Source organism: Bicyclus anynana, chromosome 23 (genome assembly GCF_947172395.1).
Source record: "Bicyclus anynana chromosome 23, ilBicAnyn1.1, whole genome shotgun sequence".
NCBI lineage: Eukaryota > Metazoa > Arthropoda > Insecta > Lepidoptera > Nymphalidae > Bicyclus > Bicyclus anynana.
In genome coordinates this window covers 129,688-153,581 of record NC_069105.1, presented here as the reverse complement: position 1 = coordinate 153,581, position 23,894 = coordinate 129,688, and the positions used below count along the sequence as shown (strand labels likewise).

General features: G+C 36.2%; 1 protein-coding gene across 1 annotated transcript; it reads right to left on the bottom strand.

The window, feature by feature from the left end:
• Positions 1 to 8,789: 8,789 nt before the first annotated feature.
• Positions 8,790 to 23,844, bottom strand: LOC112049043 (RNA cytidine acetyltransferase). Its single transcript, XM_052888577.1, has 18 exons — positions 23,634 to 23,844; positions 23,150 to 23,244; positions 22,221 to 22,380; positions 21,938 to 22,074; positions 21,080 to 21,242; positions 20,362 to 20,504; positions 19,098 to 19,374; positions 18,051 to 18,266; positions 17,222 to 17,449; positions 16,125 to 16,270; positions 15,189 to 15,336; positions 14,663 to 14,808; positions 14,079 to 14,216; positions 12,605 to 12,801; positions 11,714 to 11,883; positions 10,745 to 10,990; positions 9,558 to 9,697; positions 8,790 to 8,914 (listed from the first exon to the last, which is right to left on the bottom strand). Exons 1-18 carry the CDS (start codon positions 23,739 to 23,741, stop codon positions 8,815 to 8,817), a joined length of 2,958 nt encoding a protein of 985 aa, XP_052744537.1. The 5' UTR covers positions 23,742 to 23,844; the 3' UTR covers positions 8,790 to 8,814.
• Between the last annotated feature and the right edge of the window lie 50 nt (positions 23,845 to 23,894).

The window sequence follows — 23,894 nt, the reverse complement described above, 5'->3', positions numbered from 1 at the left end:
TCAAGAAATATATGCTAATTCAGTTCTATACGAATTTCTCGCTACAATAAATAAAAAAAAAAGCCAACTATCTAAATTAGTAGAGCTGTTCCTCTGACAACGAAAACTGCAATAGTCCGACATTGTGGCCGCATTACGACCGTTCGTGGTCAAATAGTAGCTTTTGCGACCACGCCCAACAACAAATCGAGGTCGTGGCCACCAAACCTCACCCGACGGGGTTTGGGCAAGCGTAGCGAGCTGTCCTTGGCTCTAGACTAGCTCTCAAGGAGGAACGAATCATAAGTAATAGCATCTTATATGGGAGTTCTCGGAGTTAGAGGAACGTGGGCTTCGATAAGGAGACAATCTTTTATACTTATATGCAGCCTGCAGGCTACAGACTTTCAGTTTTATCAAAACAAATATCATCAAACAAAACTGTACAGTTGTCAGCAGTAGCAGTTTTTACTTTTGTCATTTGTGAAGTGAAAACTCTATGCAGGCAATTTTTTTAATATGTTTTTTTCGGGAAGCATCAGATTAAGTGAGATTGTAGATTACATTTTTTTGCTTATACTTATTAGGGGCTCCCAAGTCCGGTAGCACCGTATCATTCATACGGCGGCTACGCCGCTGATTCTCAGTTTTGCCTACCTACAGACGTTTTAACTAAACAGTTTGGTTGTACCTACAGTTAAATCTGCAGGTTAGTCGCATTAGAGCTCCATCTCAAGATACATCTTCACACAAAGTTACCAACTACCTATTTATGTGTAGGTACTATTATGTATTTAAAAAAACCAATTAGATCAATGCTTTTTATATATGGCAACCCCTTTTGCTAATGAAGGTGGCATGTTCAGAATTGAACAAAGCCTTTTATAAAGAAGATTAAAAAACCTTTTTGAATGGAAGTAAGTATAATTTTTGTATAGAACTGAATTAGCAATTGTAAGTACTAAATGCATGTAACAAGTTATAGTGAACGTATATGCCTTACTAAACTACCATTATATTTTAAGATCGCACCTCCAACAGATAGTAAATGATATGCCTTAAATAAATGTTTCAATTGCAGTCTTAGATTTAAATCTGTGTTTTAGGATATATTTAAGGTGGTAAGTTTATAAATTCAGACCTATTAGAAATAATTGATATAATAAAATGTGTGGAGCAATAAATAGGCGAGTTTAACGAAAGCTCACATCTGCTTGAAGTAGTAATTATGGTAGATTTTATTTGGCAAATCGATAGTAGATACTAAAACTTCTATAGTTAGTATGTGGACCCGGTTTGTATAGAATTATTCGTGATAGATGAATTTACTTAGCTGGCTATAATCTGACCAGAAAAAAATCTTAGCCATGATGCGGTAAATGGAGGAACTAATTTCTTCTAAATAAATTAGCAAGGATGTAGAATATATTACCGGGGACACAAGTTTCCCCGAGTTTCACTCGGGCAAAGTGGTTTGCCTTAAAACTCACAGGACCCGGTTTAGGACGGATTGAAAATTACCCAAACTGCTACTAAGATAGCAATGGAAAAATTGTTTGTGGCAGCCTTACAAGGATTTTTATATTTCTGGTCAGAGTAATGCGGCACGTATCTACATCTAGTATACTAATACGAAACGTACCTACATCGAGCATAGGTATCAAATGTGGATCCAAACTAGTTTTGGGTCACATGAATACATAAAAGGCTCAAAAAAGCTAGAACCCAGAGTCGTAAATTAAAAAAAAACTGCGCTCTATTTTTAAATATCAGCAATTTTACGGATTGCGATAAGCGGATACTAAGGAGGTTTAGGTTGACATAATAAAGCGTATGGTCTTGGTCTATAAATGCAGAGAAAAGGGCACTCATATCTAAAAACACAATATGTGTTATTTTATGAAAAAGGTTGGTTCTGCATCATTATAAGTAGGTAACAAGTTCACCAATTAGTACGTAGTGATTATGGAATTTGAATTTTATATTTTTTTAAATATAAAATGGCATCATAATAAAAAAGTTCTAAAATATATTATAAAGTAGCTAAGTAGTAAATGTTAGATGTTTTGTTATAACAAGTTCGCTGCAAGCTTCCAGATATAAAGTGTTATAAGGTCATAAGACACTGCCTTAAGATTCGGCTAGATCGCGAATGAAGTTCAAAATAAATATAGGTATTTGTTTTTTATACACTTTTACAGGTCAAATGTAATACCAATATGGTCAAGATTTCTAATAAGAAACTCTAAACCAAGGTAATAAATATAAAATTGGCAATATTATTAAGTACCTAATATTTGACGAGCTAAGTTATAAACCTACGCTTGTTAGTTTGATAAATGACGAGCGACCCAATAAAGCATTTACAGGATTCTGATTCTCTGTTACAATATCCCGAATGAACCCTCGCCTGCGTAGGGAAGGAGAGGTCATCACTCGTGCCATTGAAGGAATAAAGGCTTCACCATACAGAACGACCTAATCGCGCGACTAAGCTTTGCATACGTCATAGTACAACATAATTCAATCATAATCAGGCAAGTGCCGTGCGCTAAATTCGGGATCTGTTTGTCGAAGCCTAAATGAATATGAATGAGTTTGACGCCAACCTTCTGATGTCATACTCCTGCAGTACCTCTGTACCACGCAGGCGAAGACATTTGTAGTTTGCCTATAATAGTATTTTCTTAACGCCAATATCGATAAGATTCAAAGCGTTTTCATTGGGACAGATGATTGCTAGAATATTTTTGAAACACATTTTTAGTGAGATCAAGCTTTTTGTGATAGATATACAGAAATTGTTTTCTTGTAGATGCCTATTAGATCTAGGTATATATCATTAACTGTGGTGCCTATTGAGAATCAGGATCCAGCTTATAAGAATGCTTAAAGGATATAACACTTGCATTTTATGGCTTGTTACCGAGAATATTAAAAAGCAAATGTGAAGTGTGTGCATTGTAAAAGCATCCTCAATACGCGCTTTTTGTATACGATAGATAGGGTATCTATTTAAAAATATGTATTTTAAACCATTTTATTAAAAAGAGGGAACATCAAAACAAAAATAATATGATAGATAAAAACTGCAGCACTCAACTGAAATTACTCATGCTACTTTGAATATGTAAGTACTCGATGGCGATAGCAAGTGATGATACTCGTTCATGCAGATTAGTATTAAGTGAAATAGTTATTAGTAGATATTTCTAAATTAGCTATTAAGGGATCGATCTAGGAGAAAAGAGGAAACTGGAGAAAGGGATAGAAATTATTAAATATCATGAAAGAACATTAAGAAATTGTTTCTCCATATTCAAAATACCTAGCTACATCCGATTTCTATAAAATGTTGACACACAGTCGCCTAAATATCGGATTATTGGTAGCCCAGGTCTACCGTCTTCGCAATTTGCCTGTCTTGGTTATTCTGTAACGATATTTATACAACTCTACATTGGGATATCGTCTTCTTCTCTCTCTATCTTTAGTTCGTCATCGTGTTAGAAAGAGAGAGATAAGGGCGAGTTCGAGACACACTGTCGATTACTAAAAACATAGTTACAGAATAGCGTTAGAACTTGGCCTTGCGTCTTGGCGTCTACTAGCAAACGCCGCGCGGCATATCCATGCATCTGAACAGACCTTACAAAATGATGTATCTATGGGTTTTGTGACCTGAAGTCTCTTCTAAAAAATGTGATAGATAAGTGGGTACTGCAGTTTAATTTATCGTATTATTTATTGTACTTACAATTTATATTACTATACTACTAGTAATCTATTTTAATATTTCTACAGTTACCGGTGTGATTTTTGTTCATTAAATTAAGCTTAATTGGTTGTTCATTTTTAAACTACATTTAGACGCAGGGTTTTGTTATTTCAATGTATATTAATTTAGAATTCAATTACAGAATTTGTGTACCTATCATCTGCTAAATGTATTAATTATAAGTTGAAACGAATCAAAAGAATCATAATTACTTAAGGTAGTGCTAAGACTTTGCATGTCCGTGTTTACAAAACGTAAATATAAAAAATGTAGACAACAGCTAGATATATACCTCACGGCAATGAGGGGAATTGACTTAATTTATTTTAGAATTAAATAAAGTTCAAAGTTAAAGATAAAATTGTGCCTTAGTGAGTAATTTATCAAGCAAACTATTGGGTCAAATAAAGGAACGCGCTGTTACATACATAATGTTAAAATTGAACCACTTTAGAAAGTAAAAAAAATGTTAAAATCGGACTACTCAATAAAAAGTGACGTGTTCATACATAAAAAAAACTATACACGCTTTCTCTCTGTTTTCGTCAGTTGAAAATAGAATACATAGTCAGATTTTCTCAGTATCTTTCAAATTTAACACAAAATCTAAAAATTATGGCTACTTGAGTGGTTCAATTCAAAGATTCGATGTGGTTAATGTCAGTCAGGACTCTGATTCTAAGATTTAAGAAACAGGGCCCATACCAGTGATCTCAGAATTTAGGACTTACTAGAAAACCGGACCACTTAGCCTTGGTTATCCATTATTTTAATTGATTAAGTATATAAGTAAATTAATATTTTGTATTAGATCATATATGCAAAAATGCTTGAGATTAGAACTCCTCGAAAGAGAAACGAACAATAGGGATGATGACTAGATTTGAACATATTGATTTTTACGAGACAGTCGCGTAAAAAGGTCAATATTAACTAATTAATAATATGTAAAAAACAAAGATTGTCTGGATGTTTGTAAAATACATAAAATTATAAAATTTAAATCTTTTATCGTAATTAGATGAAAATTCATAAATTAAGTGTCATTTTTCAATATTTGAACCATAAACATAAACGCACAAAATAACAAAGATACTTGAAATTTTGTTTGAGCGCACATACAAATCTAACGTTAATTGTGATCACCGACGTCATTCGCACCAATTTGTATTAGGCGTTTTTCAGGGATCCGTAAACGAGAAGTTGGCACGTTTGACACTTAAAAGAGCGAACTTCGGGGTATTTTACGACCACGGATTATTTTAAAAGTTTCTATGTTGCTGCTGTCAAAATGTTCTTCACACTTCTCCATCCACAGTAGAGAAATAAATTCAATAATAAATTAGATTTAATTTAATTTAATTAAAGCAAACTTAGATTCAATTAGTTTAAGTTATCACATATGTCGAACGTTTTTTTTATAATAATACGTAACATAAAATCATTTACCTAACTTAACTATTTGAATATACTGTCAAATCCCTCGCCCAATCTAGATAGTTGCTATGTCAAAGACATATTTAAGCACAGAAAGTATTCTAGACAGTTTCAAAGGATATTGTCTTGAAATTGTAAAAAATGCTGTCGGTTTTTTAGTACGTTCCATATTCTGAGCCCATGTTAAATCTCTCGCACTGCACACATACAAAATGCACGCAATAATCTAGAAATAAATATCGTTTACAAGTAAACCCCTTCTGAGTTAGTGCCTGTTCACACTAGCGACGGAGATTGCGACAGATCGGGCGTTTTTTTTTTTTGCTTTTATTGATCATTTTACTAGCTTACTAATTCGTAATGGCTTCACATAAAGCTACATACAGAAGATTATAAAAGTACATACTTGCTCTTTAGAGTCTTCTAAATAAAAATAATAAATATATTAATTCGCTGAATTAATATATGATCATCATTTAAACGCCGATAATCATACTAAATATTAAAAAACATCGATTTTTTTTTCTAACATTTAGAACAATTATTATTGTGAAGAGTTTCTTTAATTTGATCATAATCACAAATGCGATAATTTGTAAGTTGTAATATGATTTGCTGAATACGAAAGCCTTAAAAGATGTTACGATCGTTGTCTCCCGCGCGATTAAGTGTGAACAGGCATTTATAGTAGGACTAAAGTAACGCAATAATATTTAATAATATTTTGTTTTATTGGATGTTGTAATGGATTATTGATTATATTTACATTATTATATTATATTATTATTATTATATTAAAAGTAGAACAGTCGTATATGTCGTAGCAATAATTTAAGAGTGGCAATAAGTCTAGTGGATTTGCTTTTGTGTCTTTGGATATATTATTATTAATAATAAGGTGTATAGAGTCCCTTCTCCTCACTAGTCCACCTGAATCCTTAGGTTAGGTACAGGCAGCAACATTTCGCATACAAACAATTTCGCATACAAACAAAGTCGAATATCGAAACTAAACCTTAATAATGACCGAATACGGGTTTTTATCGCTTGCTCGATTTGATCACATTACGGGCAATAAAAATATTGTTGTCTGTACGTAAACTTACGCTGTAAGTACACTGCTTACAAAAAACCCCTACAACTAAGTTCGAATTATTGACGTTTTAAAAAATATATTTTATGATAATATCGAAAATTAAAATATCTAGAAACGATTTAACTTTAAGTATTTAATATTTCATCGATGTGCGTGGTTCTAATTATTATTATGAATTTTATATTTCATTTGCCAATTTTTAGCTAAATTTATCTATGCTTCTAACTTCAGCTGTTTGTGTTATGCTAAGTCCAGACATGACGATAAAAGCCGATCAGAAAAACGTTACAACTTAGCTTAGCTTAGTTACAACAAGAATTCGTCTTAGCTCGATTTAGCATAAAACAATACATACTCTCCTGTCAGCTTTAAATACGTAGTGACATTTTGTTGGTTTTTCCAATTATATTGATTAGTTAACTTGTAAGATAAAGTGCCAAGAGACGCAAACCTTCCTAAGTGCAATTCCTTCTCAATTACTGTACCTCTGTGTTTTTATACAATGTATTCACCAATCTTCTAAGATAGCATTTAAATGAAGCATGTTATAACGCTTAGGACTAACATTTCACGGGATACTCAGCAACAGTTCCGTTTGAACTATTCACATTCAATACCATTCATATTTCAAGCAAGCTACCTTTATTAATACGCTATTAGTGAGATCAAATAAATATTTGAATTAAAAAGAAAAAAAGAAAGTATCCTGTGAAGAAAAAGTGAGATAAATTTTAACGAAAACATTTTTGTAACACGTAGATTTAAATTGTAACAGCCGATATTCTAAAATTATGTTTTGTAGTCGATGTATTTTCTAATATACCTAGTCGATAGTGAACGCGAGGCTGGTGTGAGAACGTTTTGCGCTAAACACGGCTTAGCATGGCGTCCGCGATGTTCGCTTAGAATAAGTTCGTGGTCACGTGGTCAAACGCCCACAGTGTTACGCAACATAATGAAGTTGTAACATTGTAACTTCGCAAGGGATACGTCGGGCCGTTTCGTTTAAGGTAGTGCGTGTTATATATAAGTGACAAACTAATGATAGTATAAAATTGTTTACCACACGCCCCCCAGCGGGCGTTAGACGAAAATATTATTTTTCTTAGATCACATTATATTGTACTAAAATGGTGAAGTCTAGCGTATGCGGGAGCGAGGCAGGCGAGGCGGGGCCGATTCAGAAAGAGTATTTTTTTACGAGCCGCGTCCCTTCTCCCGCCACATATTTGTTATGTTTAAGAGGAAATATCTATTGTCTATTCCAAGGGTTGAATAACTACCAACACTTTTTTATATTACAATAATTATAGAAATTATTATTGAAAAAAATCTGTTGTTTCTTTTTAATCACATGTGACCTTACCTTTATCTTTAATCACACTAATATTATAAAGACGAAAGTTTGTGTGTAAGTATGAAAGTGTGTGAATGAAAAGAAATGAGCAGTGATAGCCCAGTGGATATGACCTCTGCCTCCGATTCCGTAGGATGTGGGTTCGAATCCGGTTCAGGGCATGCACCTCCAACTTTTCAGTTGTGTGCATTTTAAGAAATTAAATATCACGTGTCTCAATCGGTGAAGGAAAACATCGTGAGGAAACCTGCATACCAGAGAACTATCTTCGTTCTCTGCGTGTGTGAAGTCTGCCAATCTGCATTGGGCCAGCGTGGTGGACTATTGGCCTAACCCCTCTCATTCTGAGAGGAGACTCGAGCTCAGCAGTGAGCCGAATATGGGTTGATGATGACGATATTCCTTATGCTGGATCTCGTACTATATAATATACAGTAACACTTCGTAGGACAAAAAACAAATCACACAATGTATTGTTCTCCTCAGAGCCGAGTCTGGTGGATATGACCTCTATAGTCCTTTTCATGAAAGAAGGTCCTCCAGACACGACGATTGATTGAAGATTAGGGGCCTTTGCAAAAGCTTTTTAGCAATCTTCGCATAATAAAGATATATGTAACACCGAGACCCGACCAGTTCGCATAAAATTCACTTTTTATAAATTTCGGCTGGTGGGAGGCTTCGGCCGTGACTAGTTACCACCCTACCGGCAAAGACGTACTGCCAAGCGATTTAGCGTTCCGGTACGATGCCGTGTAGAAACCGAAAGGGGTGTGGATTTCATCCTCCTCCTAACAAGTTAGCCCGCTTTAGTCAAGGGTTAACTTGTAAAGAATAAAAAAAAAGTAATCTCCAGGAAACCATGGATTTTTTCCAAGATGAAAAGAAACTACATTCTTCTCCAAGATCCATACCCCTATACCGAATTTCATCCAAATCGTCTCAGCGGTTTAGCCATAAAATAAAACAGACATATAGCATTTCCTTCCATTTATAAGTCCTTTTTTTATAGTAAGTTTATTAATTGCCATTAAATTTATAATATTTCATACTATTCATAAAGTGGATAAAATTAAAAACTGCCAGTTACATACTTTTTCAAAATATTGCGGGTACATTGGTGTGAGGTATGAAATAAAACATTTTTGCAGTAAAACTTACACTTTATTAATTTCTAACATGCTTTTTCTTCTTTTTCTTATTGTTAGAGTGTGTTTCTATCAATTCGTCGATCTCTTTGCTGTCTTCACCCAGACGTTTTTCACCACTGTAAACATAAAAGATATCTACAGGGCTTGGGGCTTAAACCAACCACACTGTTCCAGCTATGGGCTAATACTAAGAATTCCTCGAAAGAAAATCGAAATAGGTATGGGAGAGACGAATATCTTAGCATTTCATGGATTCACCGTGCAGGTGCCGGGTCCATCGCGTGGTAGAGAAGAACTCCGAGCGGAGTCCTGAACTTGTGACTACAGGATGTAGGGTTAAGGAATTCCTTAACGATCGATCAACACTCGCCGTTCTCTGCTCGGTTGTTCTCCCTAGCCAAATTTGGTAAGATCCTATTAGACCTGCTTTGGATACTCGTTCTAATATAGAACTAGCTGCACTTCTAGAGAGAGGCCAAGGTCTATAAGCAAGTTATAGAGAGATTTTGCTGGTAATCCTCTACGGCACCTACTTCTACGGCGTACAGACTAACTGCATAGCCATTTTTAGTTAGTTCATTTGTTAGGTCATAATATTTATTCACTTTTATACTGTGGTCCTTCGGAATGTTAGTCTTCCACAGCACAGTAAGCTCTATAAGTACTATTCGCTTAGTTTGTTTGGACAAAAGGAAAACTTTTATAAGGTAAGCCGCTAGGAATCGGGTTGTTTAGACTCCTCAGTGCTGGTATTCATACCTCTTAACAGAGACAAGTTGTTTCTCTGTGGACGACTTGAGCGCTTGTCCCCAGTCGAGATCGCTGCCTTTGATGCGGTACTGAGCGAGATCTTCACCCATCAGCTTGGATAGCTCTTTGCGCTGCTTCCTTTCCAGGTCCTGAAAATGATATATACATAATGTAATAAATAATTTTTTCACTACTCTTGCTTAAAAACACCACTCTACAGCGGGGCTAAACAAGCATTTCAGCCTCAAGGGGCTAAAGTAATTTTGGTTTTTTAATTCTTGTCTGTTACGAGTACTAGCCAAGCACTAGCCTACTATAAAACGGAGGAGGTTTTATTCGAAAATAGAATCATTATAGGTAAGGCCCTGATTGTTTTGAAAAATAAATAAAAAAACTTTAAGTTGGAATGAAATGCTGCGTTCTTATCTGTGGAATTTTTTTATTTAATTTTTATTGAGTTGCGAATAGAGCGAATTTGAAGACATGGGTGAGATCATGACATCCTGTATGGTGGTGAAAATGGTGACCCTAATTTGAAGATGGATACAAATGAAACACCTACTTACGAAAAATTTAATAAGTGGAGAAAAGAACAACAAGTGCATTCACTTACGGATGGTGTTTTTAAACAATTATCTCCCATGTTTACCCGTCATACTCATACTATTTATTCATCTGTTTATATAATAATCTGTTATAGTGCTGTGATAGCTATCCATACTAATATTATAAATGTTAAAGTGTGTGTGTCTGTTTGTTTGCCCGTCTTTCACGGCAAAACCTACCGGATCCCTTAAATCTACCCCCAAGGTCACAAGTCCTGGGACCTGCTCGAGGTGTTTCCTCTGTCACAAAATTATGGTACAATCACTATCGCTGCTGCCCATTACGACACACTCAACAGTTGCTATTTTAAATCATGATGGCGTTGGGAGCTAACATTGGTCAAAATCATATTCTCATTTGCCAAATACTTTGTGTCAACGAAACTAATATAATATTAAACATGAAACTATGGATGGAAAACCTGACCACAAACGGATAGGTAGTTTTTGACAAAATCGCACACAAGCAAATACAAACAGGTCCAATACTGAAGTTTTAAAATTAGGTAAATAAAAAAAGTCATCAATTCATAAACTAAATTTATTCCTCATCTTCCAAAAACTGAAAACTACACCACAGAGTAACAATACCTTGGCAGCCTTCGTCAATTCTTCTTGTAGGCTCTGCTTCATCGGTTCTTCAGTATTGACTTCTGAGATCTTGTCTTCTATGCCCATCTCTTTAGCCACGGTTACTTCTAGAACGGAGTTGAGCGCAGCGTTTATCTTCTTGCACGCCTCGTAGAATTTAGCCAGAATTTGAGATCCGGGGAGCGTCAGTTCGCTTGCTATGTCGTCGACGTCTTTCATTTGGAAGCCCATTGCTACAAATATTACCTGTTGGTAAAAGAAGGTTACATAAAATCCACCACGATCATCATTATTAGACTATTTTGATGGCCCACGACAAATTTGTCTACGACAAACACCTCTCTGAAAGAAGAAAGAGGAGAGTGAACTCTGGTAGATTAGAGTGAACTCTGGAAGAGGAGAGTGCACTCTGGAAGAGGAGAGTGAACTCTGGTAGAGGAGAGTGAACTCTGGAAGAGGAGAGTGAACTCTGAAAGAGGACAGTGAACTCTGAAAAAAGGAGAGTGAACTCTGGAAGAGGAGAGTGAATTCTGAAAGAGGACAGTGAACTCTGGAAAAGGAGAGTGAACTCTGGAAGAGGAGAGTGAATTCTAAAAGAGGACAGTGAACTCTGGAAATGGAGAGTGAACTCTGGAAGAGGAGAGTGAATTCTGAAAGAGGACAGTGAACTCTGGAAAAGGAGATTGAACTCTAGAAGAGAAGAGTGTATTCGGAAAGAGGACAGTGACAGACAGGGACCGATGACTTAATGTCTAATGCTCTCTGAGGTATGGGCGTGGTGCACCACAAAATTGCCAATTTGGAGAACTGAGAACTCAGAATTTCTAGAAAGAATATTACAAAACGATTGGGTATATGTAAATACATGCAATCAGATTGGGATGGATTGAAATTAAATCAAAGCACACATTTGCTAAAAATACGTTTTAATTTCGATATAATGAAATATTTCACATTAATCATTCATACCTGTTGTATAGCTTCCAGTTTGAGCTTAACTTTAGTATGGAACACAATATTGGCCATCGGCACCAATAAGTCCGTCAATAGTCTATAGTCCGCTTGCTGTCTGCAGTACATCTCGATACGGGACTGGTCATGTCCGGATAGATATTGCTCAATCAATTGTTTTGTTAGTACTGCAAATTATCGAAATGATTTAGCAATAGTAATACTAATTGTATTGTAGTCGTCAAGACTGTGTTAGAAATGGGTAAAACCATAATCCAAATGGGATCTAATCCATATAGTTTCGGTATCAAGTCCAGCCGCTTAGTGTAATTATAATATCATCATCATCATCATCATCATCATCATCATCATCATCATCATCATCATCATCATATTTTTAAGGTCATACAGGGCAGTTAGGTCATTTAAATTTTACGAAGAAGGATGAAAATATTATAAAAACTCCAGAATTTTCTATTGTTGTCAATAGCAATAGAATATGCATTTTCGAAATATTTATATATTTTATACAATGTTTAGGAAAAACATCGTGAGGAAACCTGCATACCAGAGAATTTTCTTTATATCTGTATGACAGTCTGCCAATGTGCATTAGGCCAGCGTGGTGGACTACCTATTGGCCTAAACCCTCTAATTCTGAGAAGAGACTCGGGCTCAGCAGTGAGCCGAATATGGATTGATGATGATGATGATATAATGTTTAATATTGTTAGAGTGCTATTAAATAGATAAATAGAAAATAGTCGCAGCTGCAATCTAAATTCGACCTTAAAGGCATACACCTAAGTTTCATATTCCCTATGTCGCACATGAATGTTCAACAGAACAAATATTTTAAATTCATATTAATTAATAATATTTAATAACTAAAAAAAAATTAAATCTCACCTGGTTTATTTATCTTCACGCTATCATTCAACAGAGTAGACAAAGCCAGAGACGCGGGTAGTTTCCTAAAACACCTCCCCAAAAGCCTTGAGAACCTCTGTCTGAAGTCTGCATTGTATGCCGCCAACCACGACGAGTCTTGCATTGATCGTAACATAATGCACGAGTGTTCGCCTGTCAATTCGTTTGCTTTTTGACTGAAATTGTAAATTGACAATAATGAAAAAAAATTAAAAGAAAACGTTTATTCATTAAGTCAATTATTACATAAAAATTGCATTGGCCCCTGTACTAGGTGGAAACCTGTACTAGGTATTCGTTATCAACCCGTATTCGGCTTACTGCTGAGCTCGAGTCTCCTCTCAGAGTGAGAGGGGGTTAGGCCTTAGTCCACCACGCTGACCCAATGCGGATTGGCAAACTTCACACACGCAGAGAATTAAGAAAATTCTCTGATATGCAGGTTTCCTCACGATGTTTTCCTTCACGTTTGGAACACGTGATATTTAATTTCTTAAAATGCACACAACTGAAAAGTTGGAGGTGCATGCTCCGGACCGGATTCGAACCCACACCCTCCGGAGGCAGAGGTCAGACGTCATCGACTGGGCTAGCACGATGGTACTGGGTGATAAATAACAATTATTGTAAAAAAAACTGAAAAAGAAACTGAAAAATATAAGTAAGACGACGAACCCTAACAATTTTTTTTATCGTGCTCATTTTTAGGGTTCTGTACCTCAAAAAGAAAAAACGGAACCCTTATAATATCACATTGTTGTCCGTGTATCTGCCTGTCCTTTATTTCGCTTTTCTCAGTAATAATGCGTGAAGGTTGAAATTTAAACGGATCTACAGTCCCGTAAAGTTGTGGAAAATCAAACTAATTACGTATGAAAAGATACGAAAATTTTTTCTGCAAAATACGCGTATTTCAATAATCAAAAGGGATACCCGTATGAAATATGGCACGAACCTACATTATAGTTCCATCATAGGACTAAGTACAAGAAAACACTTTAAAACTATATATTTGTAATAAAATCAAAAACAACAGAGGTTTTGTTATTAGAGAAAAACTTGACAAAAACTGCCCAATTCCTGAACTATTTATAATGATGACAGACCCAGTAATTGGAAAAACCATCCTTTAATATAGAACAACACCTTGGGCGTGTAATAAATACTTCCCTTAATGCTACCCTGATAGTCGTACTCGTAATATAACCTAAACCTCATTTGACTGGAATAGAATAAGTAGCACAAAAAAATAAAGATATACTGAAAATAAAAAAATACAACAGAAAAGTAAAATGCACAAAGGCAGTATTATCGCTAAAAGCGATCTCCAGAAAACCTTCAATAAAATATTTAAAGAAAGAAAGGAAAGACTGGACTTTCTAATATTAAAAATCGAAATCAGAAAATAAATATTATGCAATGTTTCTTCCTTAATTATTAAATGATAGCTCACCTCAAATAAACGGGCATGTATTTTTGAGATTTCCAAAATTTGAGAAGCTCCTCAGTAAGTCCAAAACTGGTCCCCAAATAGTCTAAGTGTTCCGGCCTCACTTCAGTTAGTCGCTTTAGTAAAGTCGGTGGTTTTGATCTATAATAAGTGAAAACAAAATATATAAATAAAAAAAAACAAGTTTGTTTTTGATTACACAACTAAATTAATAGTATATTGTGATATAAATGCGGTAAGTTTAAATTTAATTAAGTTAAAATTACAGCTAATGCGATACTGCTAGCCCGAGCCGTATGCGAGATTATAGACAACCCCTCTCATTCTGGGAGGATCCGTGCTCAACACTGATCCGCATATGGGTTTTTAATGTTGATGAATATGAAAAATTATATCCGAATGAAGCTAGCTTCATTCTAAATTTAAAATATCGGCCTCCCTTTTGTCCCATCACAACGAAAGAGAGAACGCCATATTTCAATTCCACCGCTATTGGTCATATGTCTTTTTCATCATGTCGATGAGTCTTCCTAGTCAATCTATTAAAGGTTTTTAAGCTACCACAGCCTCTTATACTATAAACTAACCTTGGAACTATAGTCTCAGTATGCAATGAGTCCGCTTTGCCAGTAGTTTCTTTTTCCTCGTCATCGCTCGGTGTTTCGTCAAGGCATGGGATGTCGCCCATGTAATATGCCGCTAACTGTTGTAAAGCGCGTTTGCCATAGCCCATCTGTTTACATTGACAATGTTTTAATATTGTATTGCTACGAACTAGGGTTCGGGGCTTTGGAATAGGGTAGTTGACTCATATAGTTTTTATATATAGAATTTGTTATAGTGACGTTATGAAACAGTTGAAATATAGACCATCATGGCCGACAGGCAGACGTTTTGGCTCGTATTGTCAAATACTAACTATAAACTACCTCCCTGCCAAATTTCAAATTTGTAGCGGTTTTCAAGATTTCGTGTTACCTTACGGTTTTACGTATAATTGACGCTCAGCTTCACCTGCGTACTTTCCGTTCCCGTGGGCAAAATGTAGATCTAAATTACTCCATAAATTCAGCTTTACTTACTTACAATATTAGTAAAGATTAAGACACTCACACGTTGATAGGAAGGGTGGGTCGCTATCCTAACCACCCGCGCGCCAGAAAGTTTCGGAAAATCTTTGTCACCAAACTGTTCACAGATATTCCAGGGTATCAGGTCGCCGGCAGCTTTTCTACCTCTGCCTAAGCTGTCTTTTACTGATCTGGAAATAAAAAAAAATAATTAATTATTATTATACATATAGTACATATAACCAGTGATTTCTTGCGATTTTCTTTTGGAACTTTTAAAGGAGTTGTTCTCCATTACACAACATACAAAATAAATACAATGTAATAGGGATGATGACAGTTTTTTAAATTGTATATAAATTAAGAGTATGCTAATAGTAAAGCAATTTTGTAAAAGTAACAAGGTATCTGCGATCATTACTTTCGGAGCTACAGTGATTAAAATGGTCAGATTTGCGGCTGTGCCACGGGTCCCTGAAAAAACGCCCCATACGAAATGGTACGATTTAATGACGTCGTAGGTCATAATGATCGTTAGATTTGTATGGGCGGTCAAACAAAATTACTAATATCGTTGTTATTTGTGCGTTTATGTTTATAGTTCATATATTGAAAAATGTCACATTTAATGAAGCTAAAACTGTTTCATCTAAACATTTTCATCTAATTACGATTGAAATCGTAGATAGAAGCCTGCTTCTATCTAAGATTTACTTCGCGGAAGTTCATCATGATTATAAAATGATTTATTTATTTTTCTATCCTCCGCGAAAAGCCGACGAACCCATGCGACAAGGTCACCCAGGTCCGAAATTGAAATTTTTCACGATTGAAATTTTATAATCTTATTTATTATGCAAATATCCAGACAATCCTTGCTTTTAACGTATAAATTAGTTAACATTGGTCTATTTACTCGAATGAATCATAAAAATCAATATATTCAAACCTAGTCATCATCCCCATTGTTCAAAATTACCTGTCAGATAAGCTTCCCTCGAGGCACAGTTGTATGACGCAGAGTATCTCCGGCATGCTCGTCGATTTGGGAGGTGTGGGCGCGAGCAAAACGAAGAGACAGTGCGCAGGCGCGTCCGCCAACAGTTGTATGTCGTTGGGACTGTTCTGTAGAAATTTTGGACAGAAACTTAAAATAACCGTTAGTACAATAATGCCTAAACTAATAAACTACTCAATCGATTTTAAAAACTACTCAACAAAAATTCCTTTGACCATTAGAAAGCTACGTGGGCCAAATTTATCCCTGTATTTAGAATTCCCTCGACCTCGAGAATGCGTGGATATATTGTTTCGCCCATTCATTACATCTTTACCGGTTCTCCATTTCACACCGCTTCATCTTTTTGATTGTACTTTTATTTTATATCCATATACAATTGTTATAATCAGTGAAAGAATAAATATACATATCAATACAATCGTCCTCTTCATATCAATATACTAACATAAAACCTCCACGGCGATACATTCTCAGACGACAGATGGGAAGTTATTTATTCAAACCCACGCCTCGGAGATCACGTTATCCTGTCAGTTCCGGTCATTACCATTATTATTTGATAGTGATTGTTACACAGAGACCAACATTATAACATGAGTCTACGCCGCATTAGAACATGGAGCGGCATGGTATGGGTTTAAGCCACTTTCCTCCTATAAAGAGCGAGGACCTGTAATTGGGATTTAACCCTAATTCCAATGCCAATTGTAGATCTAGACGCCCGAAAAATGTCCTTTACGATACACTCAGACCAAAACACCTCTCCAAAACGAGGTACAAGTCTCAGAGGAGATGCCCTTAGAGAATTCTTCAGTTCTTCAGCCCATCTCATCTGCTTCTGCATCCGGGTCCAAACAGCCGATGCTTCTGCGTTCGCCCAAAACCCCCGGTGACGCCGCGGAGATCCCATTAAAAAGTCTGGGATGCTCGGTGGTAGCAGAACAGCGCGTCGCGGGCGGGTGGAGCCAAACCTCATGAACGGGGGCGACGCCTCGGGACACAGGAACGAGAAGTTTAGCCAACAGTCTATAGGATATCTTTCTTTTATATAGTACCTTATAATGGCTAGCGACGTATATAGCAACAAGTCGATGCAGGAACGCCTCGGCCGCTCGGTGGTAGCAGAACAGCGCGTCGCGGTTCACTCGCAACAGTTCGCACGCCGCGGGCGGGGGGGAGCCAACCCCCACCGAGGGGGGCGGCGCCTCGAGACACAGGAACGAGTTCAGCCAACCCTCTATAGGGTCACCGGCGCGGTAACGTATTGGCTCTTCTAATTTTATCTGTAAATAAATGTATTTTTATATAGTACTAGCAGAAAACTGCGACGTCATCCGCGCGAGAATTGGTGTAAACTTTCATTGTACGTGGCCACTTTTTAGATATTAAAATCGGGCGCGGGGGAAGGCCAACCCCCACCGACAGGGGCGGAGCCTTAAAAGCTGCTTTGTCAAAAAAAGTGTGTTGATTAAAAAACAAAAAGGGTAATCCTAAAGGGTATCCCTTTTTGTTTTTTAATTATTGTATGTCGTAAAAGGTGCTGGAATGGCTTAGTTTACAAGCACTTTTGACACGTCAGTTGACTATTTGTAAAGATTCTACCACCGATTCGGAAGGCAGGTTCTGCTGAGAAGATACCGGCAAGAAACTCAACAGTTGCTATTTTGAAAAAGTCATACAGTATTATAATTTACAATTGATAACAATTACAATTTCTTATAGTTTTATTTCCTGTGTGAAGGTGGAAGCTGATCCAATGGCCTCCAAGCGCTTTTATCTTTAAGGACTAAACCACATGACCTTTTTTACTTTAAGTAATTCATTTGTTGAGTCATAATATGTAGTCAGTTATTGCATAGTCTTAAGGGATTTTTAAAAGCTTACCGGCGGCGGAGCATTGTTCTCGTTTTGCAACTGAGCGAAGAGTTTCAAGGACAAAGCTCGTCCAGTCCCTTCGTACCCAGATACTGTTGAGGACAGGAAAGCTAAGGGCGCCTTTGACGCTGCTGCAGCTACGTGCACTAGTGGTATGGCGGCGGCTTCGTCGACCAATACCAGGTCAGCTACCGACAGTAGAGAATGGTCGTCCGGTGTTATGTACTGTAAAAGATTAGGAGTTCTGTTTGTACATTGACCAACTTAGCCTTGATCTGAGATTTTGTTGAACAGAATCAGTAACCTTATAATGGCCTATGTAGTATACGGGTATAGATGTCAGTCATAGACTGACAAGTAACCAAAGAGTCAATCCATACCAAAGAGATAATTGAATTTCAAAGATGGCCGCTACCACCATGTTTATGCCATGGATTGTGAAATACTGTTTGTGTTAACGTATAAAAGATGGACACCGAACGAGGCCGAGGTAGTCTAAGGGAAGCAGTGAGCAAAACATTACAGTCTACTCTCTTTAGCGATTGAGTTAAATTGCTAAAAATATTCTCAAGCAAATAGGGTAGCTGAGCAATATTACTCATGTCATGTCAATATAATGTCAGTAATAGCAAACTAGGACTTGCCAGTTTATTTCTCTTGAGCGAGACTATCATTAATGCTTTCAGATATAAAGTTTAATTTATTTATAGCAAGCGAAAGTTTCGCATGCTATAAATGCAAGATTTTTTTTGAACCCTTGCTTTGCATGTGGATTATTTTATTTATCGATTCACTTGCACAGTATTCGATACACACACAGCAAATAACTATTTTGCAGCCTTACACCTATATATCATTTGATCCAATAACTCTTTCATTTGTGTGACATAAAATAAAATATAAAAAACATCATCACCAGTAAAATTTGTTACAGCTTTATACAGCATGTTTTCTTTTTAAAAAATATTATCTGTATTAATATGATTTTAGGGTCTCCCAGAAACTGCTAAAGCAGATTGACAATATGACAAACATAATTAATAAAATTTACAATACCTGTACAGTCTGCCTCGAATTCCTCGCAATATTGATCCTAACAATAGCCTTCTTGAAATCCGGATTGGTCGACCTCACGATGTTATAATCAATATGTTCTTGATAAAGGCAAGCATCCAATCCTTTTAGTACAAACTCGAACAATGTGATCAAGTTCTCTGGGTGCGGGGAGGTGACGTAGATGTTCACATAGCCTAAAGCCACGGCAGCGGAGACGGCTAAGCCTAGACAGGCTGATTTGCCTCTACCTCTGGCTGCTGTGAGGCAGTGAGGAGGCCTGAAATAGATTTTTTTTTTTTCAATTACACTCACATTATAAAGGAGACAAGTTCGTGTGTGTAATTGAATATGTTTGTTTATCTTTCACGCCACGATTAATGGACTGATTTGTTTAATATTTAGAATGACGATAGATAATATGGATAACCATATAGGTTACTTTTTGTCTAGGAAATTTTGTGAAAACAGATTATCACGCGAAGGGATTCATGGTCTTTCGGTCATTTAAGAAATACTCGCGGTGTATTTGTCAACATTTTAGATGATTCATTCATCATGAGCATTGTCATTTGTTCTACTAAATCTTTTTGAATATCCGAAATAATAAATTCAATACAAAATTTAACCAATTTAATTTTTCGATTTATCTGATTTTTTGTTTTTATAGCACTCCTTTATTTATAGCAAAGAAAAGGAAGGGTATTCTATATCATCGATGTTCTTATTAGAAACATTGAAACACATTTCGTGCTGGATATCAACAACAACAAATGCCACTGTTCATGGACTTTCACCGTTCTGTAGTGGAATGGTGATGGAGGAACTAGATTAAAAAGTTTTTTTTTTTTTTTTATTCTTTACAAGTTAGCCCTTGACTACAATCTCACCTGATGGTAAGTGATGATGCAGTCTAAGATGGAAGCGGGCTAACTTGTTAGGAGGAGGATGAAAATCCACACCCCTTTCGGTTTCTACACGACATCGTACCGGAACGCTAAATCGCTTGGCGGTACGTCTTTGTCGGTAGGGTGGTAACTAGCCACGGCCGAAGCCTCCCACCAGCCAGACCTGGACCAATTAAGAAAACCTCAATCGGTCCAGCCGGGGATCGAACCCAGGACCTCCGTCTTGTAAATCCACCGCGCTTACCACTGCGCCACGGAGGCCGTCAAAAGTTCCTGTGTACTCTCTGCAAAGTATATCCTGTAAAAAACCTATAGACAAACACGTTACATCTACATACTATATATTTTAGATAAGTTACCTGGTCTGTTTGTCCGCCAAAGTGTTGATGAGCGCGACCAGAGCGGTCGCCTGCTCGTATGTGCGACACAGCGCGACCAGTGGCCCGGCCGGCGGCGTGTCCGACAGTGACGTCACCAGATCCGTCAGTTTTGGGTTTACTCGCTGTAAGAAAACATATGTACTATATAGATAAGTTACCTGGTCTGTTTGAAACAGGGGTTGAAAGTTTGTATAGAAAGTCCTTAATTTTTCAAGCTACATTTGTAAAAATGTAATCTATGTGTACTACCAAAAAAATACTAAAAATAATGTCATTCAAGATTTTGAAAAATTCTACCCCTAAAGGGTTGAAATTTCTTGATACAAATCATTCATGTTTTGAGTTATAGTTTTGTAAAATGATTAGTGGACTATTTATCATGTACCTATAAAACATGCGAAAATTTTAAAATCGGTGGAATAGGGGTTGAAACTTTACATCGATTTCCACATGGACGAAGTCGCGAGCGTCCGCTAGTAATATATTTTATTTAAAAGAATATTTGCCCTATCTTTTTTTTTTTTTAAATATGACCAATATTCCCATTCCCCTCCAATTAATCGGGAAAGACTGTGTTAGGAGTGGGTATGACAAAAGACCAACAGGACGGTGATTGAACCACCACCCCTCAGTGATGAGTCTGACCGCTCTTACCGTTGAGCTATTGGGGCCATTAAATATAATATTAAATATTTACCTCTGGGACAGCATCAACAGGTTCTATCTGAGCAGTTTTAGATGATATAGGCAGTACAGTCAGAGAGTCGTCCAGAACAAGACATCGAGGGTTATCAGCTAAGGACAGCAGGAATCGCTCGTTGAATCTGTTCACCACTGTGTCATAGGCTTCTGTTTTGAATCTGAAGCACAGTAAAATTTAAAATCAAAATAAAGATTTTTTGTTCATCATCATTCATCATTATCAATCCATATTTGGTCACTGCTGAGTCGAGTCTCCTCTCAGAATGAGAGGGGTTAGACCAATAGTCCACCACACTGGCCCAATGTGGATTGACAGACTTCACACATGCAGAGAAATTCTCTGGTATGCAGGTTTTATTACAATGTTTTTCCTTCAGTTTCAGACAAGTGATATTTTTTTTGTTATGTACATCAAAATACTGAAGATGATGATGATGATGGATGATGGATGATGATGATGATGATGATGATGATGATGATGATGATGATGATGATGATGATGATGATGATGATGATGATGATGAACAGATGTACAATCAGCGACCAACGACCCCACTCATTGAGTGTCAAACAACTTCTTGGCACTCAATTCAAGTAGATGCATTTGCAAATTCTACCATAAACTCAATCCTTAAGGTTGAATTTGCTCTGAATTTGGCATTTTATTGAATATTGGACTATATTTAAAGGCCTTTAGGTATAACTTTCTTTACCAAAAATTCTAAAACTGTCAACTGCAAAGTTGACCAGTTTTGAGGTGAAATTTTCTACATGATTGTGCATCCTTTCATTATAAGAGGTCAATGACTAATGTGTCACTTTAAAGATTTTGTCAAAATTCAAAATTTTTTACCTTGAATGAACATCCATAGATATAGAGTGCAACTGCCTCAATGAGTCCATAGTTTTCAACAAGAATATAATTAGACCACCTCCTTCCACTGTTTCTATAGTTCGGGCCATCAAGTTTGGTGTTAAAGCTTCAAAATCCTGTGAAATTATTATAAAAGAAATGACAGCTATTTATAGACTATCTCAGATAAAAGGAAAATTCAATATTTAGTAGCCCTGACCCACAATTAACTCAGAACCTTATGATCTATACCCCCACAGAATGACATACAAAACCAAGTTACCTGTAAAACACAAACACCATAAGTTTGTCCAAGCATAGCATGGCTCTCAGAGTAGTATCTACCATGTATAGTAGTGGCAACTCTAAATGAATCAAAGAGAGATTCTTCTGACACTTCTAATTTACCAGCAGCTATCTTCTTTGCTCTTTTACGTCCATGACTGAAATATAGATAAAACATTTATGATAAAAGTAGAAGTTTGAAATAAAAGTTAAGACATTTTTTTGAGAATTTTCTTTTCCAGACAAATATCTCAGCACCATCATGCCGGTGTTTGGTCCATCTTGTGGTAGCAAGAAAAATCCAAACAGTAGGCCTAACATGCAACCAAACAATGTATCTTGTGGTATTTTTAGTAAGGGCATAATAAGATTTTAAAAGTTGTTTTAATGCCTCAGCTGCACACTTTGCAATATTGAGAATATTCAGGTAATTAATTTATAAATTTTGTCTATAATATAAAGGAGAATGCCCACCAGCCAATATAATGTTGGCCCAGGGAAGGCAGGTACACCCCCATATAAAAGTATATGGGGGTGTACCTGCCTGTATAAATAAGGATCTGGTTAATTACTTGGCTTAATAAAAGTTTGTTTCTTGAAGAAAAATATTTTTTTTATCACTCTTCTAGGGCAAAATGTTCACCGGTGTACCAAAGCTGTATAATTTTTTTCAAGCTGTATGGTATGTATATGCTATATATGTAAACAATCTTAGCTTGTCCCCGTTGTGGACAAATTAAAAATGTACTGAAAGTTGTAGCAAACCTTTTTTAATAAAGTAATTTCATTATTAGAGTAAAATTATCAAGATTTTTTCAGATATAAGTAAATAGCCAGGTGTTTAGGCCTGGGCCGGAGATGGGCATTAAGGGTGCTGCAGGCTACATATGGGAAATTTCATAATGAAAATACAAAGTTATGGCTTACTTGCTGATTGCTTCATCTTTATTTTTATAGCACCATAGCACTGTTGGACGAGCTTTAACTGTTGATTTCACTAGCATATCATATAAGATGGGTACCTAAAAACATAGAAACAGGATCTTTTTTACAGTTGAAGATTTCAACGTCAATATTATAGGACTATAAACAGTATAAATCCCTAATCATGAACAAATAAATTAAATTAATACTTAATTTTACTTTAAGTTTATCTTAAGACCGACGTATCGCTGAACGTTTTGCTTTTTGTTTTGTTATAACGCACAATAGAAAACATGGGCTTAGGTTGAAAAAAAATATCATTTAATTACAAAGTTTTACTCTACCATTCGACTGCTGAAATAGCAAGTTTTTAGCATATAGCTGTGCGAATTTCTATATGAGTAGTAACATGTAATTAAATATCAAATGAATTATATTACTTAATCAATGTATGTTATTATTTTAAGCAAAATTTTACAACACTTACTTGATCTCGGCTTTTGTCTCCTACAAGGAGAAACATTGTCCGGTGGCCGAGTTTTACCCCATTTTCTATCATAACCCTTATACGGTTGTCTATTTTTTTTTTCACCATTTTTCTTTGGATATTTTAGAACATGAAAATATAATTTGTAAATCTCAACGTTTTATAACCTCTCAGATCTCACCACACATGTCAGTCAATGTTTACTATTTAATGATTTTTCATAGACAAAAATCATCAGAAAATAACATTGACATTGACAGC